Here is an 18,728-nt window from a genome sequence, read left to right as displayed (position 1 = left end):
CCAGACGGCTGGGTCATGTATTTTGATGGCGCCTTTGCGCACCAGGGCGCGGGGGCTGGAGCAGTGCTCATCTCGCCCACTCAGGACAAGCTTTGCTACGCCGTGCAACTCTGCTTTTAGCATGGCGAGAAGGTCTCCAACAATATCACAGAATACGAGGGCCTCATAGCCAGCCTGAAGGCTGCGACAGCTATGGGGGTGAGGCGCCTTACTGTCAAGGGCGACTCGTAGCTCCTCGTGAACTTCTCCAACAAAGTGTATGAGCCAAAGGACGAGCACATGGAGGCCTACCTTGCTGAGCTGCGCAAAATGGAAAAGCAGTTCGCAGGCTTGGAGCTGCAGCACGTGCCCCGGGGCACCAACAAAGAAGCCGACGACATCGCCAAGAGAGCATCCAAGCGGCAACCGCAAGAGCCCGGCGTCTTTGAAGAGCGGCTCTTCAAGCCGTCAGCTACGCCGCCTCTTTCAAGCACGACTTAGCTTCGGGAGGAGCTCCCTCAGCCCCCAGCCTCGGGAGCCCCAGATTGCGGCCCAACCTTAGGAGCTCGGCTGCTCTTGACGCTCGAGCCCCAGGAGGAGTGCTGGAACAAGGAGTTCAGGGAGTACCTGATGCATGGGACACTGCCGAAGAAAGAAGAGGACGTGAAGCGCGTGTCCCGACAGGAAACGGCATACTGCATTCAAGACGGCGAGTTGTACAGGAGACGGCCGAACGACGTCACGCTGCGCTGCATCTCCAGCGATCAAGGGAGGGAGCTGCTGACTGACATACACGGCGGGGACTGTGGACATCACTCGTCATCACGGACCCTCGTCGGCAAGGCCTTCCGCAGCGGATTCTATTGGCCTATAGCACTCAACGATGCAGCTGAACTGGTGAAGTCCTGCGAAGCTTTCCAATTCCATGCCAAGCAAATCTATCAGCCTGCTCAGGGCCTCCAAACCATCCTGCTCACGTGGTCGTTTGCGGTCTAGGGGCTAGACATCCTAGGCCCATTCCCACGAGCGCCAGGGGGCTACCGCTATCTCTACGTCGCCATCAATAAGTTCACCAAGTGGGCAGAGGTGGAAGCCGTCCGAACCATTCCAGCCGGCTCTGCTGTCAAGTTCATCAAGGGCCTCGTGAGCCACTTCGGGGTCCCCAACCGCATTATCACATATAACGGCTCGCGGTTTACTAGTAACCTCTTTAAAACCTACTGTGCTAACCTTGGAACGCAGATCTGCTACGCTTCGGTAGCCCAGCCCAGGAGCAATGGTCAGGCTGAGTGCACCAATGCTGAGGTCCTGAGGGGCCTCAAGACCAGGACCTTCAAGAAGAAGCTGGAGGCCTGCGGCAGGGGCTGGCACGACGAGCTCCAGTCCGTGTTGTGGTCCATCCGCACCACCGCTACCAAGCCCACGGGCGAGACTCCATTCTTCCTCATCTACGGAGCTGAAGTAGTCCTCCCTCACGAGGTCAGGCATCGCTCCGCGCGGGTCCTGGCGTTCGGCGAAACACAGCAGGACGCCATGCGGGGGATGGATCTCGTGCTGGGGGAGGAACGTCGTCGCGAAGCTGCATTAAGGGCGGCAAGGTACCGGAAAGCGCTACGGCGCTACCACTACCGCAACATTCGCTCCAGGACGCTCGAGACGGGTGACCTGGTCCTGAGGCGGGTCCTCTCCAGGGAAGGCTTGCACAAGCTCTCACCCATGTGGGAGGGCCTGTTCAGGGTCGTCCACATCTCCAGGCCTGGCGCCGTGCGCTTGGAGACGCAAGAGGGGACACCTATCCAAAACGCCTGGAACATCCAGCACCTCCAGAAGTTCTACCCATGAGGCAAGGCCCAGTGCTTGTGAAGCAAGGCCCAGAGCCTGTGAAGCAAGGCCCAGAGCCTGTGAAGAAAGTCCCATAGCCTGTGAAGCAAGACCCGGTGCCTGTGAAGAATCGCCGCCCGTGACACTCTCATGTAATAATGAGTTGGGGTTGTACACGCCCCGGAGTCTCAGGAGCGCCGGCCTCAGGCCCTGGGGCTCCCTCCCACGCCTAGTGGACAGCACTTAGCTCCGCGTTGGTGAGAAGACTTGAAGACTAGATTAGGTGCCGGACGCGGCTTTTCATTTGCTTTCCATAGTTGGCTTGCTTTTCCTTAATCGAGTTTGCCTTTGGCGTTCCTTGTTGATTTGGTTCCTTCGCCTTTTACCACATTTTTCGGCTCTGGTTTACCCGTGATCTCTCTCTCGCATACCTCATGAGGGGGTTAGGCAGGTGCCCTCGCGAGCTTTTCCTTCTCTCTGCCTTCTCGCGAGTCACCCTCGTTCGAGCTTGGAAGCTGGCGCAACTCTCCTAAATCCGTGCCCCTCGGGTACCGCGATGCAAAGCGCCAAGTCAAGGTTCGGGTGAACGGCAAAATCCTCTAGTGCACCCCCTAACAAATTCTTGCAGTTCCTGAGCAAACGCAGATATCTCGTGAAGGAAGGGGCGTCCCAAACACGCCAGGTTAGGTTATCTCTGCGCAAAATAACAGCATGGCATGGGAATAACGCGCACGTTGCATTAACCAAGAACCACAGTTCAGTACATGCCCCTCTGGGCCCATACTGGTTTCATTTTCTGGTGTAGGAAAAGAAAGGAAAAGGCCAAACAAAGCGGCGTTTCAGCAATCCACGGGGGCAGGCCCTTAGCGACGCCCAAGCCTAGCCAGACCCCTCCTCGCGCTTCACGAAGGCACGGTGACGAGATGACCCGCTGCCTCCTTCGAAGCGAGCGCGGCGGCTGATCATAGCCACTGCTGCTGGAGCTGGCGTAGGAGGGAGAGCCGCCATAGCTGGAAGAGATGCGGTCACCGCTGAGGGCAGGCTCGCCCTCACCCTCGTCACGACCGTCGCCAAGGCCGAGCACCTCCTCACCGTCGTTCGTCTCGGGGCAGCACCTGGCGCGGCGGCCATCTTCCCCGAACACCCTCACGTAGAGGGTCGACCCGCCGTCATACTTGAAGTGGAGAGTGCACCGCCTGCCTAGGCCGCGCGCGTGGGCGAACGTCAGCCAGCCGCGGGCCAGGGCTATGTGCCCACGGCAGAAGTCTTGACCGTGACCCAGGAGGCCTTGCTGCAGCAACCATCCACCTACAACCAGAGCCCACCTGGACCAGGGGCCGACAGCTCATCGACAAGGAAGCGCGGAAGCTGGAGCCAGTTGCCGGCCAGGTTTTCCGACCAAACAACGAACTCTGGCGACGCCTCCGCTGAATGGAAGCGCGGGCGGGGAGGCCTCGCCACCATCGCACGCCTCCCCCCGTCAACTGGACCGCCACGGTTGGGACGGCCCCCTCCACGTGCCGTGGCGCCGCCTCGACGGTGGGCCACGGTGGGGGTCGCAGCGTGCTTGCGCGGGTGGCCGCGACCGCGTTTTGGGCACCGGGGAACCAGGGCCCTCGCGAGGGGCCTTTCCCTTCCCGGCGGCAGAGAACTTCCTTTGAGGCGCCATCGGAGGCACTGCAAGCAATGGAGCAAGAAGGAGGAAGCAAGCAAGGAAGAGATGGGCAACGGGGGCTACGCCCCCCTCCCCATTTATAGCAAGAGAAGGCCAACCGGCGTCTCCCACGATCGCAGGTAATGATGGTTTCCCTTGCATGTCGTAGGGACTTGTCAAGTCGTGCAGTCGTCAAGGCAGCGTGAGGAAGCGGAGACGCCCACATCCAACCAACCGCCACGCGTCAACCGAGGCCGCAGGCTTTCGGGGCCTGCGGTGCTCCGAACTTGACCCTTGGCTACACCACGAAGCCAAGCCCGAGCGCACCTTGGGCCCGGGGGCTACTGTCGGTGTTCTGGGAACGGGTGTCCCCAGACTTGCCTACCTGCGGCCCGCGGCGTGGCTGAGCCAGTAGGCCGTACGGCCCGTCTTCACCAACAAAGCGCCCGAGACCCTCACGAGGGGCCAAGCCTCGCGAGGCGGACGATGCAAGACCTCCTCTGGAGTGGCCTACCTAGGTAGGCTCACGAGGAGCGGAGATATCAAGGCGAGGCGAACCTCACAAGGCTCTCGTGACGTGAGCCGTGACGATCGACACCAGGCGGGCGCCAGCGCGCACAGTGTCCTTGTTTCCCCTTTGGTGCAAAGGGGGCAAGCGCAGCCGCAGAGTACCGAGGCCTCAGGCAAAGGTTGCCATTTCGGTGCAACAAGAGCAAGACCATGGACTGCAAGACGGAGGTCATCGTGGAGCCCAGAACAGCGTCACCATCAGAACTTTGTGCAGGCGAAGACTACTTTTGTCAGTATAGCTTGTACTAGCTGTCCCCCTTCAAATTAGTCCGCCATTGTTGGCTCCATTCCTGCTCGATATTTGGGAAGAGGACCAGGGCCTCTATAAATAGGACTAGCCACCACCTTAGAGGTAGGAGGGAGACCACCCCCCACACTCAAGCTCACCGAGCTCAAGAACATCTCAACCTCAGGAGGCCGTTCTTCCCTTGTATGGTTCATCATTAGACCAAGAGGCAATCCACCACCACCACACTGGAGTAGGAGTAGGGTATTACACCACAACGGTGGCCCGAACCAGTATAAACCTCGTGTCCTTCTATGTTGTGAGTTCGTCAAGTTTGTCCGCAAGATCTTCGCGAGATAGAGCGTAGATCGGTTGGAGGGAAAGACTTCGCGCGCACCCCAGTGTTCGAACCTTAAGGGTTTGCCAGAACCCCACATCCCGACACTTGCCTTTCTTTCTTACGGGATGCCCGCTTGGAAGAAATCGACGATGTCCCAGGTACACATTCTTCCTACAACTACCCAAATATATATCGTCGGTATCATCCAAGCAGTGCGTGCATGCACGGTATCCCTTGTTTGTCTATCCTGAAAGGTTACTGAGAGTAGGCCAATCATTGATGGTCATGAACAACAACGCCTTTAGGTCAAATCCTTCCCCCATGTGCTCATCCTACGCACGTACACGTGTTCCATTCCACAGCTGTAAGAGTTCTTCAACTAATGTCCTTAGGTACACATCAATGTCGTTGCCGGGTTTCTTAGGGCCTTGGATGAGCACTGGCATCATAATGAACTTCCGCTTCATGCACAACCAAGGAGGAAGGTTATACATACATAGAGTCACAGGCCAGGTGATATGCTTGCTGCTCTGCTCCCCAAAAGGATTAATGCCATCTGCGCTTAGACCAAACCATACGTTCCTTGCGTCACCTGCAAACTCCTCCCTGTACTTTCTTTGATTTTTCTCCACTACGACCCGTCAGCGGGTACTCTCAACTTTCCGTCTTTCTTACGGTATTCTCTATTCCATCGCATGGCCTTCACATGCTCTTTGTTTAGGAACAAACGTTTCAACCGTGGTATTATATGAGCATACCACATCACCTTGGCAGGAATCTTCTTTCTGGAGCGCTCGCCCTCGACATCACCAGGGTCATCGCGGTTGACCTTATAGCACAATGCACCGCATACCGGGCACGCATTCAAATCCGCGTACTCACCGCGGTAGAGGATGCAGTCATTAGGGCATGCATGTATCTTCTGCACCTCTACCCCTAGAGGGCAAACATCCTTCTTTGCTTCATACGTACTCTCAGGCAATTCGTTGTCCTTTGGAAGCATCTTCTTTAACATTACCATCAACTTTCCAAATGCCTTGTCAGATACACCATTCTCTGCCTGTAGTAATTCCAGTGTGGTGCACAACTTTTTATTGTCAGTTTCGCAATTCGGGTACAACAATTTCTTGTGATCCTCTAACATGCGCTACAACTTCTTCTTCTCCTTTGCACTCACGCAGTTTCTCTCTGCAGCGGCAATGGCCCGACCTAGATCATCAGTTGGCTCATCTGATGCCTCTTGTTTAGCTTCTTCCCGCATTGTCGGCTCAGCTTCTTCCCCCATTGTTGTATCATCATATTCAGGGAATCCATGGCCATGATAGCTATCGTCGTCCTCTTCTTCTTCATTTTCTTCCATCATAACCCCTCTTTCTCCGTGCTTGGTCCAAACAATATAGTGGGGCATGAAACCGGACTCAAACAGGTGGACGTGAATGGTTCTTGCGTTAGAGTAATTGTGATCATTCTTACAGCCAGCACATGCACAAGGCATAAAACCATCCGCCTGCTTGTTTGCCTGAGCCGCAATCAGAAAATTATGCACGTCCTCAACGAACTAGGGAGAGCATCGGTCATCGTACATCCATTGCCGGCTCATCTTCATTACACAACACCGAATAGACCAAATTAATACAAATTCATACATAAAGTTCATACAATACTTATTCTCATAAAGCAAACATATAAATAGCTCTCTAGCTAAAGAATTTAAATGCAACAACAAATGCGATCAAGATCGCAACTAAGGTAACAATTGATCCAACAACATAATGATACCAAGCCTCACTATGAATGGCATATTTTCTAATCTTTCTAATCTTCAAGTGCATTTTCTCCATCTTGATCTTGTGATCATCGACGACATCGGCAACATGGAACTCCAATTCCATCTTCTCCCCCTCAATTCTTTTCAATTTTTCTTTCAAATACTCGTTTTCTCTTTCAACTAAATTTAACCTCTCGACAATAGGGTCGGTTGGAATTTCCGGTTCACATACCTCCTAGATAAAAATATCTATGTCAATTTGATGGGCATAATTTGTCATAAACATGAAATGCAACAAAATAGTTATAAAATAAAATATACCACATCCGAATCATAACCCAGACGAGGGCCGGCGGGGACGGATATCAAAACCATGGCACTATGAATAACAAACAACATACGGGTAAGATAATTATACAAGTAACTATATATCTAAATCACACAAACATGATTTTTTATATAAAAAGATAAGAACAAGAGGGATCACCCCACAAGGTGGTGCCGGCCACAAGACGATGCGGACGATCGACGGTGGTTAGGACAGAGACGGGAAGGCACTAAGTAAACCACACCTACATATGCAAACTAAGAGTTATTTTGAGCTCAAATTGCATATAAATCAAATAAACTACCACATATAATTCCTCCCAAATTACTAAAACCCACAAATTAATGACTATATAAAGCATTGCAAAAGCTAATCTAGCAATGAGAGATGAAAGGACAAAGTTGCTTACCTTTGTGATCACTTGAATGGATGGGGGCCTTCAAATCTTGACAACATTTGGGCAAAATTTGAGATGAGCTCAAGGTAGAGGGGGAGAACAGAGAGGAGAGGGGAAAGGGGAAAAACAGAGCTCGTTCACTCGCGGGTGGATGAAGGGTTTATATAGGACGACCTTTAGCACCGGTTCATGCCACGAATCGGTACTAAAGGTGCTAGAGGGGCCCCAGACTGACAACATCCTGCCACCACTCTCTTTAGTACCGGTTCGTGGCACGAACCGGTGCTAAAGATTCTCCATGAACTGGTACTAATGAGAGCGGCCCAGCTAGCCGTTGGAACCGGCACTAATGGTCACATTAGTGCCGACTCAATTACAAACCGGGACTAATGAGCTGAACATTTGACCCTTTTTCTACTAGTGAGTCTCCAATAAGTTCTATAGCTGCAAAATGGAGGAGAATAGTTCTGTCAGTGAACATATACTCAGAATGTATGGGTACCACAACCACTTGACTCAGCTGGGACTTAATCTTCCTGATGATAGTGTCATTGACAGAGTTCTTCAATCACTGCCACCAAGCTACAAGAACTTTGCGATGAACTATAATATGCAAGGGATGGATAAGACAATTCCCAAGCTCTTCGCAATGCTAAAGGCTATGGAGGTAGAAATCAAGAAGGAGCATCAAGTGTTGATGGTCAACAAGACCACCAGTTTCAAGAAAAAGGGTAAAGGGAAGAAGGGGAACTTCAAGAAGAACGGCAAGCAAGTTGCTGCTTAAGTGAAGAAGCCCAAGTCTGGACCTAAGCCTGAGACTGAGTGCTTCTACTGCAAAAGGACTGGTCACTGGAAGCGGAACTGCCCCAAGTATTTGGTGGAGAAGAAGGATGGCAAAGTGAAAGGTATATTTGATATACATGTTATTGATGTGTACCTTACTAATGCTCGCAGTAGCGCCTGGGTATTTGATACTGCTTCTGTTGCTAATATTTGCAACTCGAAACAGGGGCTACAGATTAAGCGAATATTGGCTAAGGACAAGGTGATGATGTGCGTGGGAAATGGTTCCAAAGTCGATGTGATCGCCGTCGGCATGCTGCCTCTACATCTACCTTCGGGATTAGTTTTAGACCTAAATAATTGTTATTTGGTGCCAGCGTTGAGCATGAACATTATATCTGGATCTTGTTTAATGCGAGACGGTTATTAATTTAAATCAGAGAATATGGTTGTTCTATTTATATGAGTAATATCTTTTATGGTCATGCACCCTTGATGAGTGGTCTATTTTTACTAAATCTTGGTAGTATGACACACATGTTCATAGTATTGAAGCCAAAAGATATAAGTTTAATAATGATAGTGCAACTTATTTGTGGCACTGCCATTTAGGTCATATTGGTGTAAATCGCATGAAGAAACTCCATTGGGCAAGATGACTAAGACTCCGTTCTTCGGAACAATGGAGCGAGCAACAGACTTGTTGGAAATAATACATACTGATGTATGCGGTCCGATGAGTGTTGAAGCTCGCGGTGGGTATCGTTATTTTCTTACCATCATAGATGATTTGAGCAGATATGGGTATATCTACTTGATGAAACATAAGTCCGAAACATTTGAAAAGTTGAAAGAATTTCAGAGTGAAGTGGAAAATCATCGTAACAAGAAAATTAAGTTCCTACGATCTGATTGTGGAGGTGAATATTTGAGTTATGAGTTTGGTCTTCATTTGAAACAATGCAGAATATTTTCGCAACTCATGCCACGTGGAACACCACAGCGTAATGGTGTGTCCGAACGTTGTAACCGCACTTTTTAGATATGGTGCGATCTATGATGTCTCTTACTAATTTACCGCTATCGTTTTGGGGTTATGCTTTAGAGACGGCTGCATTCACGTTAAATAGGGCACCATCTAAATCCGTTGAGACGACGCCGTATGAACTATGGTTTAGCGAGAAACCTAAGCTGTCGTTTCTTAAATTTTGAGGTTGCAATGCTTAAGTGAAAAAGTTTCAAACTGATAAGCTCAAACCCAAATCGGGGAAGTGCGTCTTCATAGGATACCCAAAAGAAAATGTTGGGTACACCTTCTATCATAGATCTGAAGGCAAGATATTCATTGTTGAGAATGGATCCTTTCTAGAGAAGGAGTTTCTCTCGAAAGAAGTGAGTGGGAGGAAAGTAGAACTTGATGAGGTAACTGTACCTGCTCCCTTATTGGAAAGTAGTTCATCACAGAAATCTGTTCCTGTGACTACTACACCAATTAGTGAGGAAGCTAATGATGATGATCATGTAACTTCAGATCAAGTTACTACCGAACCTCGTAGGTAAACCAGAGTGAGATCCGCACCAGAGTGGTATGGTAATCCTGTTCTGGAGGTCATGTTACTTGACCATGACGAACCTACGAACTATGAGGAAGCGATGATGAGCCCAGATTCAGCAAAATGGCTTGAGGCCATGAAATCTGAGATGGGATCCATGTATGAGAACAAAGTATGGACTTTGGTTGACTTGCCCGTTGATCGGCAAGCAATTGAGAATAAATGGATCTTCAAGAAGAAGACTGACGCTGACGGTAATGTTACTGTCTACAAAGCTCGACTTGTTGCAAAAGGTTTTCGACAAGTTCAAGGAGTTGACTACGATGAGACCTTCTCACCTGTAGCGATGCTTAAGTCCGTCCGAATCATGTTAGCAATTGTCGCATTTTATGATTATGAAATTTGGCAAATGGATGTCAAAACTGCATTCCTTAATGGATATCTTAAAGAAGAGTTGTATATGATGCAACGAGAAGGTTTGGCTGATCCAAAAGGTGCTAACAAAGTATGCAAGCTCTAGCGATCCATTTATGGATTGGTGCAAGCCTCTCGGAGTTGGAATATACGCTTTGATAGTGTGATCAAAGCATATGGTTTTATACAGACTTTTGGAGAAGCCTGTAGTTACAAGAAAGTGAGTGGGAGCTCTGTAGCATTTCTGATATTGTATGTGGATGACATATTGCTGATCGGAAATGATACTGAATTTCTGAATAGCATTAAAGGATACTTGAATAAGAATTTTTCAATGAAAAACCTCAGTGAAGCTGCTTATATATTGGGCATCAAGATCTATAGAGATAGATCAAGACGCTTAATTGGACTTTCACAAAGCACATACCTTGATAAAGTTTTGAAGGAGTTCAAAATGGATCAAGCAAAGAAAGGGTTCTTGCATGTGTTACAAGGTGTGAAGTTGAGTCAGACTCAATGCCCGACCACTGCAAAAGATAGAGAGATAATATAAGTCATTCCCTATGCTTCAGCCATAGGTTCTATCATGCATGCAATGCTGTGTACCAGACCTGATGTGTGCCTTGCTATTAGTTTAGCAGGGAGGTACCAAAGTAATCCAGGAGTGGATCACTGGACAGCGGTCAAGAACATCCTGAAATACCTGAAAAGGACTAAGGATATGTTTCTCGTTTATGGAGGTGACAAAGAGCTCGTCGTAAACGGTTACATCGATGCAAGTTTTGACATTGATCCGGATGACTCTAAGTCACAAACCGGATACGTATTTTTATTGAACGGGAGCTGTCAGTTGGTGCAGTTCCAAGCAGAGTGTCGTGGCGGGATCTACGTGTGAAGCGGAGTACATAGCTGCTTCGGAAGCAGCACATGAAGGAGTCTGGATGAAGGAGTTCATATCCGATCTAGGTGTCATACCTAGTGCATCGGGTCCAATGAAAATCTTTTGTGACAATACTGGTGCAATTACCTTGGCAAAGGAATCCAGATTTCACAAGAGAACCAAGCACATCAAGAGACGCTTCAATTCCATCCGCGATCAAGTCAAGGAGGGAGACATAGAGATTTGCAAGATACATACAGATCTGAATGTTGCAGACCCGTTGACTAAGCCTCTCTCACGAGCAAAACATGATCCGCACCAAGACTCCATGGGTGTTAGAGTCATTACTGTGTAATCTAGATTATTGACTCTAGTGCAAGTGGAAGACTGAAGGAAATATGCCCTAGAGGCAATAATAAAGTTTTTATTTATATTTCCTTATATCATGATAAATGTTTATTATTCATGCTAGAACTGTATTAACCGGAAACTTAGTACATGTGTGAATACATAGACAAACAGAGTGTCACTAGTATGCCTCTACTTGACTAGCTCGTTAATCAAAGATGGTTAAGTTTCCTAGCCATGGACAAAGAGTTGTCATTTGATGAACGGGATCACATCATTAGAGAATGATGTTATTGACTTGACCCATCCGTTAGCTTAGCACGATGATCGTTTAGTTTGTTGCTACTGCTTTCTCCATAACTTATCCATGTTCCTATGACTATGAGATTATGCAACTCCCAAATATCGGAGGAACACTTCTTGTGCTATCAAACGTCACAACGTGACTGGGTGACTATAAAGATGCTCTACAGGTGTCTCCAATGGTGTTTGTTGAGTTGGCATAGATCGAGATTAGGATTTGTCACTCCGTGTATCGGAGAGGTATCTCTGGGCCCTCTCGGTAATGCACATCACTATAAGCCTTGCAAGCAATGTGACTAATGAATTAGTTACGGGATGTTGCATTACGGAACGAGTAAAGAGACTTGCCAGTAACGAGATTGAACTAGGTATTGAGATACCGACGATCGAATCTCGGGCAAGTAACATACCGATGACAAAGGGAACAACGTATGTTGTTATGCGGTTTGACCGATAAAGATCTTGTAGAATATGTAGGAACCAATATGAGCATCCAGGTTCCGCTATTGGTTATTGACCGGAGACGAGTCTCGGTCATGTCTACATAGTTCTCGAACCCGTAGGGTCCGCACGCTTGACGTTCGGTGGCGATCGATATTATGAGTTTATGTGTTTTGATGTACCGAAGGTAGTTCGGAGTCCCGTATATGATCACAGACATGACGAGGAGTCTCGAAATGGTCGAGACATAAAGATCGATATATTGGAAGGCTATGTTTGGACATCGGAATGGTTTCGGGTGAGTTTGGGCATTTACCGGAGTACCGGGGGGTTACCGGAACCCCCTGGGAAGTGTATGGGCCTTATTGGGCCTTAGTGGGAGAGAGGAGGATGCGGCCAAGGTGGAGGGCGCACTCCCCCAAGCCCAATCTGAATTGGGTGGGGGCCGCCCCCCTTCTTCCCTCTCTCCCCCCTTCCTTCCTCTCCTACTCCAACAAGGGAAGGGGGAATCCTATTCCCATCGGGAGTAGGACTCCCTCCTTGAGGCGCGCCATAGAGGGCCGGCCCTCCCCCCTCCACTCCTTTATATACGGGGAAGGGGCACCCCATAGACACACAAGTTGATTGTTTAGTTGTGTGCGGTGCCCCCTCCATAGATTTCCACCTCGGTCATATCATTGTAGTGCTTAGGGAAATCCCTGCGTCGGTAACTTCATCATCACCGTCATCACGCCGTGTACTGACGAAGCTCTCCCTCGACACTCAGCTGGATCTGGAGTTCATGGGACGTCACTGAGCTGAACGTGTGCAGATCGCGGAGGTGCCGTACTTTCGGTGCTAGGATCGGTCGGATCGTGAAGACGTACGACTACATCAACTGCGTTGTCATAACGCTTCCGCTTACGGTCTATGAGGGTAAATGGACAACACTCTCCCCTCTCGTTGCTATGCATCACCTAGATGGATCTTGCGTGTGCGTAGGAATTTTTTTTGAAATTACTGCGTTCCCTAATAGTTGCTCCCAAATATCACACAAAGGCCATGTGCAAAGTGTGGAGGTGAACCTCGATGTAAAAGAATGGTTGAGATATTCACTATTTTACCAAATGACAAAAAATAGGGCTTAGGGTTTAATAAAATAATCATTTTAATCTGTGATGTTGTGCAACATGGTGCTTATAAAGTAAACATGATGCACAATTAATATCTAAGAAAAATGTTGGTCCTAAATGAACATGTTTTTGCTAAGAATTATTTTGGTCACTTCTTACAAACCAAATACATCTCAATGGAATTTCCCCCTGAATCCTCATTCTTCAAGTTTCTTTCACGAAATTCTTCCAAACCAAATGAGCCCTAAGTCAATTAGTGTATCCCGATGTTCACTTCCTTGGAGTAGGAGGCTTGCCCAGCTGGGCTGACTGGCGGCGGACTGCTATCTCATGTGCATGGGTGCATATTAAATATGCAGCGCCCAACTGTGATGGGCCGCAAAGGCACAATGTTGTTTCATGCTTTTCCATAATATTATAGAAAAATCAGAAAAGCGGGGTTTGAGATTGTTTGAAGGTGCAACTATAATTTGATTGGGCTGAAATTTTAAATGTAGCTTCTCTATTCTATAATATAATGAAGCCACACAAAAAAATCATGGGGTATCTGGAGTAGGAATAATATTTGTTTGGTAATAAAAGCCAAGAAAGGGTAATAATGGGGTCTGAACTAGGTGTCGGTGTTATGTCTGTGCTAAAATTGTGAAGTTGCTCCCAAATATCACACAAAGGCCATGTGCAAAGTGAGGAGGTGAACCTTTGTTTTTTTGAAGCAACCATATATTTTATTAAACAATCTGTTTACAGAGATTACACATATGGTCACCATACGAGACACAAATGCTTGTCAAGCAACTCTGCACAAAGAATTCCACAAGAGGTAAAACTATTATTCCACCCTTGTACAAACTCGTGCCTCGCCGAAACATAGTCCACGAACGTCCTCCACCGCTACCATGAAAAACGCCGGAAAAAGATGAGAACAACCGCTATACCCATATCTGGGAGAGCACCACCGCATACAAAGATGCTTTTTGAGTCGATGAAGCGGGTCGCCGCAAGCGACGAGACCGAGTCTTTGTGGCATGTAGGTCGAGGATCTTCCCCATGGTGACCAGATCTCGACGCCATCAACTTTATCCGATGTATTCGAAGAAGAGGAACGTCGCCGCCTGCCGTCATCCACGGACCCAACTGCAAGACAGTAAACACAACTACAATAGCCGATATGACCGCCGCCCGCGAAAGCGCCGTCAGCCGACCACCAGACACGAATTGATGTAAAATAATGGTTTGGATATTCACTATTTTACCAAATGACAAAAAATAGGGCTTAGTGTTTAATAAAATAATCAAGTTAATCTTTGATGCAGTGCAATATGTTGCTTATGAAATTAACATGATGCACATGCAATATCTAAGGAAAATGTTGGTCCTAAATGAACATTTTATGCTAAGAATTATTTTGGTCACTTCTTACAAACCGAATACATCTCAATGGAATCCCCCCCCCTTGAATCCTTACTCTTCTAGTTTTTTTTCACGGAATTCTTCCAAACCAAATGAACCCTAAGAGCAACTCCAATGGGGCTACCCATTTCGTCTACGGCCTTCCGTTTGAGTCGGCGCGGACAAAAAAGCTGGACCAACGCGCCGACCCAAACGGACGCGCGTCCGCTTTCGTCCGCCTGTCGACCCATTCCCGGCCCATTTTTGAGCCTGATTTGCGTCGGCGCGGACACAAGACGGACCAGCGCGCGCTCGCCCTCTTTCCTCATCGGGCCCGCTAGTCGGTGGCACATTGGATTCATACTCTCACCCGCCTGCTACGTCGCCGACGCCGCCGACCATTTTTTCAGATAAAAATGGATACATAGATAATTCTAGCGTACACGGATAAAAAGAAAAGATCACTACTCGTCGATTTCTGACTCCGACTCGGTAATGTCCTCCTCCGACGTCCGAATGTAGGCGTCAGCATCCGCCTCGTCTTTAAAGTCCCAACACGCCGTTTCTCGTAGCTTCAGTTTCAATTGAGCTGTCTACTTCCGCGAACGCTTGCCCTCCCGATAGGCGGCTCGCTCCCTCCTCCTCGCGTCCCTCTCCAACCTCATTTGCTTGTAGAACTGGCACTCGCGGACTCCGCGAAAATCTGAAGCGCCCAGGCGGCGGATCGACATGGTGGCGCAGAGGCGGCGAGAGTGGGCGGCGGACAGAGTGTGGAGGGAGCGCCTTCTTTATAACGAGCGCCGGCCGCGGCGCGCGCGCGAACCTTTCCCGTGCGCTGAAGCGCCAAAACCAGCGCGCGCTAGGCCGCTTCCCCCCCCCCCTCCCGCGCGCGAACCTTTCCCGCGCGCTGGTGCGCCAAAACCAGGGCGACGCATGATCTACAACGCGCAGTCATGAAATGGGTCGGGCCGTTGGGCGCACTGCCGGCCCAAAACTAAAGAGGCCGGACGACGGGTGGGCAGCCGACCCAAACGGACAAAATGCAGACAAAAAAGCCGTCCGTTTGGGTCGGCCCGTTGGAGTAGCTCTAAGTCAATTGATTTCTTTTGCGGGCTACATACAGGCTAAACTAAAAAAAATCCCTTCGATCTTATAAGATGTCTTGAATATTTCAATGTGGACTACATACAAACTGAGATGAGTAAATAAACACGTCGAAACGTGTCTACATACACTGACTTACAAAAAGTTATAATATCTTAGACTCTGTTCACAAATGTAAGTTATTTTGACAGTTCAATATTAAAAATAAAGGTGGTACATTTTAGTATTTTAGTGTTGTTTGTTTACTCATTTCAGTAGTATATACAAGCTCATATTAAAATAATACTTCCTCCGTAAACTAATATAAAAGTGTTTAGATCGATAATTTAGTGATCTAAATGCTTTTATATTAGTTTACAGGGGAGTGTCTAGTTAAAACATAGTACTATGAATGGAGCGAGTAACATTCTGATCGTGATAACATGGACAGAAGAATGTGACGGAGAGACGCTGCAGGTGCTCCGCCAAACGGAGCGGTCAAACGGAATGATTAACCTGCACAGGAGCTGCACCGCACCTGTCAGAAAGTGGGTCCCCGCTTTCGGTGAGACACACTGGCTGCATACCAAATGACCTTGTTGGATGTCCCCGGCGAATTCCCACCAACGCTCCTATAAAGAAACCCGATCGTGTTCCCGGCCAGGGAGCGCTTCCCCGCCGGCGAACGCGTGTCTTCCAACCTCGCCGTCTCCTTCTCCTCCCACCAGGCCTCCCAAAGCCATGGCAGCGACGGGGCTCAACGCGTACGCGCGGCCATACAGCCGCCGCTCCGCCCGCGCCCACCACGCCCCGCCAAAGCCCCACCCTTTCATGACGCCGGAGCACCACGGCGCCGCCGGCTACCGGCCGCCTTGCCCCCTCGCCGCCAACCACTCCCGCGCCGCCTTCACCGAGCGCCACTACCCCGGCCCCCTCCCGCCGCGGCCTTTCTTCCGCGAGCACGTCGCCGGGCCGCGTCCTCACCACGGCCGTCCGCGCGGGCCCATGCTCGACCCCGAGAAGCTGTACGCGCGGGCGGTGCACAGCTTCAACCACAAGCACAAGGCGCGAGCGGCCGCGGCCGGGAAGGGCAAGGGAGGAGGACCCGCGACTCGCGCTCTCCTGCCGGCGGCACCGCCGTGCGGGCCGCGGGGGCAGCGGGGCAGGGGCAGGAGCGAGGTGTACGTGCCGGCCGCGCGCGGCGGAGGGCGGGAGAGGTCGCCGTCGCCGGCGCTGACGAGGTGGAGGGCGTGGCCGGTGCCCCCGCCGGCCTGGGCCTGGCACGGCCGCAGCCGCACCACCGTCATGATCCGCAACATCCCCAACAAGCTCACGTACGTAAGCGGCCAGCTAGCCTGCCTACGCCACGCTATCTTCTCCATCTCGTCGTGTTCAGTTCGCGCCTGCGTTTTTAGCTGATGGATCTTTCGCGTTTTGGTGTGCGCCGTCGCATGCAGCCGCCCCTCGATGATGAAGCTGCTGGACGACCACTGCGCCCGCGTGAACAGGCGGCGCGGCCCCGCCGCGTACGATTTCCTCTACCTGCCCATGGACTTCAGGTGATCCATCTCGTGCTCGCTCTTCTCTCACGGTTTGACAGGGTGATTTCTTGCCTGCAATTTTTCTTGCTTGGCGATCACGGTCTTCATCCTTGTGTTGCAACGTGCAAATTAATTCAGCAGGCAGCGGTGCAGCAACAAGGGGTACGCCTTCGTCAACTTCACGACGGCCGAGGCGGCGCGCGGGCTGCACTACGCCCTGCACGGCCGCGGCTGGCACCGCTCGCTCGGCAGCGCCAAGATCATCAACATCGCCGCCGCCTACATGCAGGTAACGTATGGAGCACACTGGTAGTAGATGAGACCAGTGTACCTCCGTCCCGTCGATGCATGCATGCATGCGATCTGTTCTCTGACGCCGTGCGCCGTTGGTGTTTGCAGGGCCGGCACAGGCTGGTGAGGCACTTCAGCCGCTCCACCTTCGCGTGCCACACCGACGAGTACCTCCCGGCCGTCTTCTCGCCGCCGCGCGACGGCACCGCCGACCCGCCCCCGGCCGAGCCCAGGCACCTCGGCCGACGTGTTCCCCCGCGCGTCCCCGCCGTCCAGCCGGCGCAGCAGCTGGTGTGGGTGCGTCGAGGCGAGGCTATAGCTAGCCAGCTAGCCACTCCAAGCATGGTCGCCTGAAGTCAAACGATGCAAGTTTCTGCTACGCGCGTTCTGTTGGTCCGCTCGCTCGTTCCCGGTGGCGTGGCACGGTCAAGTCCGGAGACCGGAGTCCGGCCATGCCTTCCCTGCTTTCTTTCCCCTTTGGTGCAACGGCGCGTAGGGGAAGGCTGCCGGAGTTTGGACATCAGCGTAGCAGCTTTATCAAGCTGTAGACTGCAGTAGCCCTGTACCGTCTTCTTTGATCGTGTCGTCTCGTGTAATCAGGGAGCCCCACCCCATCAGTCCATGTAACGTGTCGTCTCGTGTTCTTCCTTTCCGTCAAAAGAATGCCTTTTTTGATCAAAGCCAGAAGGCCTGTACTGTATGTACTGCCAGCGCCAGCATAGATGGCATGTGCATGCATGCAGCTCCGTGTACGTGTACCGGCCGGTAGATAGAATCGCAGCGGTTCTGTGTGTGTTGATTCGGTGCTGGTCCTTTTACGTACAGTTTAAAGTGGACATGCAAAAGCGTTGCTGTTGCACCGTCTAGGGGCAAATTTGACAATTTTGACCTTGGGACGAAATCAATTCACGAAATGAACTGTCCGTGAAACTATTTCACAGCACTGACCGTTTTATGTAGCGTCTGCCATGCAGGCGCCACACCCTATGGTGCAACGCCCAGCTCTGGGGTGTTGCACGCCTGTCCACCGTGGCAGCCCTTGGGCCCGCACCCAGTAGTGCAGCGCCTCCGAGCTAGGCGCCACACATGTAATGTGCAGCGCCTAGCTCGGAGGCGCTGCACTGTGACTTAGATGCCAGCCGCCCCCTCCCCCTCCCCCACCCCACCCATTCGTTCTAGGAGTTACAGAACAGGCGTGCCGGCGGCTTCCTCCTCTCCCCCTCTCAATCCCCTCTCCCAAATCCTTCAGATCCGACGATTTGGTCCGTGCATTTCTTCACCAATCCATCCTAGAAGGTACTCTCCTCCGATCCCCTTCTTTCTATCCATAGAAAATATGATATTTTGAAGATTTGGGGAATCCTTGTTTGATTAGATTAGATTTGAATCTTGCATGTATTAGAACTTTGCATGTATTACAATCCTTGTTTGTTTGATTTGTGGAACCCTAGTTTAGTTTATGGAAGAGTTATTTGTATGAAGTAGGCATAGTTTATTGAAAAGTTAT

At 50.4% G+C, this 18,728-nt stretch overlaps 1 protein-coding gene across 1 annotated transcript; it reads left to right on the top strand.

The window, feature by feature from the left end:
• The first annotated feature begins 16,041 nt into the window (after positions 1 to 16,041).
• Positions 16,042 to 17,992, top strand: LOC125516166 (protein MEI2-like 7). Its single transcript, XM_048681650.1, has 4 exons — positions 16,042 to 16,723; positions 16,847 to 16,948; positions 17,072 to 17,219; positions 17,330 to 17,992. The coding sequence occupies exons 1-4, from the start codon at positions 16,131 to 16,133 to the stop codon at positions 17,573 to 17,575; spliced, it is 1,089 nt and encodes a 362-aa protein (XP_048537607.1). The 5' UTR covers positions 16,042 to 16,130; the 3' UTR covers positions 17,576 to 17,992.
• Positions 17,993 to 18,728: the final 736 nt, after the last annotated feature.

This window comes from Triticum urartu, chromosome 6 (assembly GCF_003073215.2).
Source record: "Triticum urartu cultivar G1812 chromosome 6, Tu2.1, whole genome shotgun sequence".
Taxonomy (NCBI): Eukaryota; Viridiplantae; Streptophyta; class Magnoliopsida; order Poales; family Poaceae; genus Triticum; species Triticum urartu.
Note: the sequence above shows the minus strand (reverse complement) of the source record. Positions and strands in the feature narration are given on the sequence as shown.

Coding starts and splice junctions, on each gene's coding strand:
- LOC125516166 (XM_048681650.1), top strand. CDS start 16,131: ATGGCAGCGACGGGGCTCAACGCGTACGCGCGGCCATACAGCCGCCGC. Junction 16,949..17,071: donor TACCTGCCCATGGACTTCAG/GTGATCCATCTC, acceptor TTAATTCAGCAG/GCAGCGGTGCAGCAACAAGG. Junction 17,220..17,329: donor TCGCCGCCGCCTACATGCAG/GTAACGTATGGA, acceptor TGGTGTTTGCAG/GGCCGGCACAGGCTGGTGAG.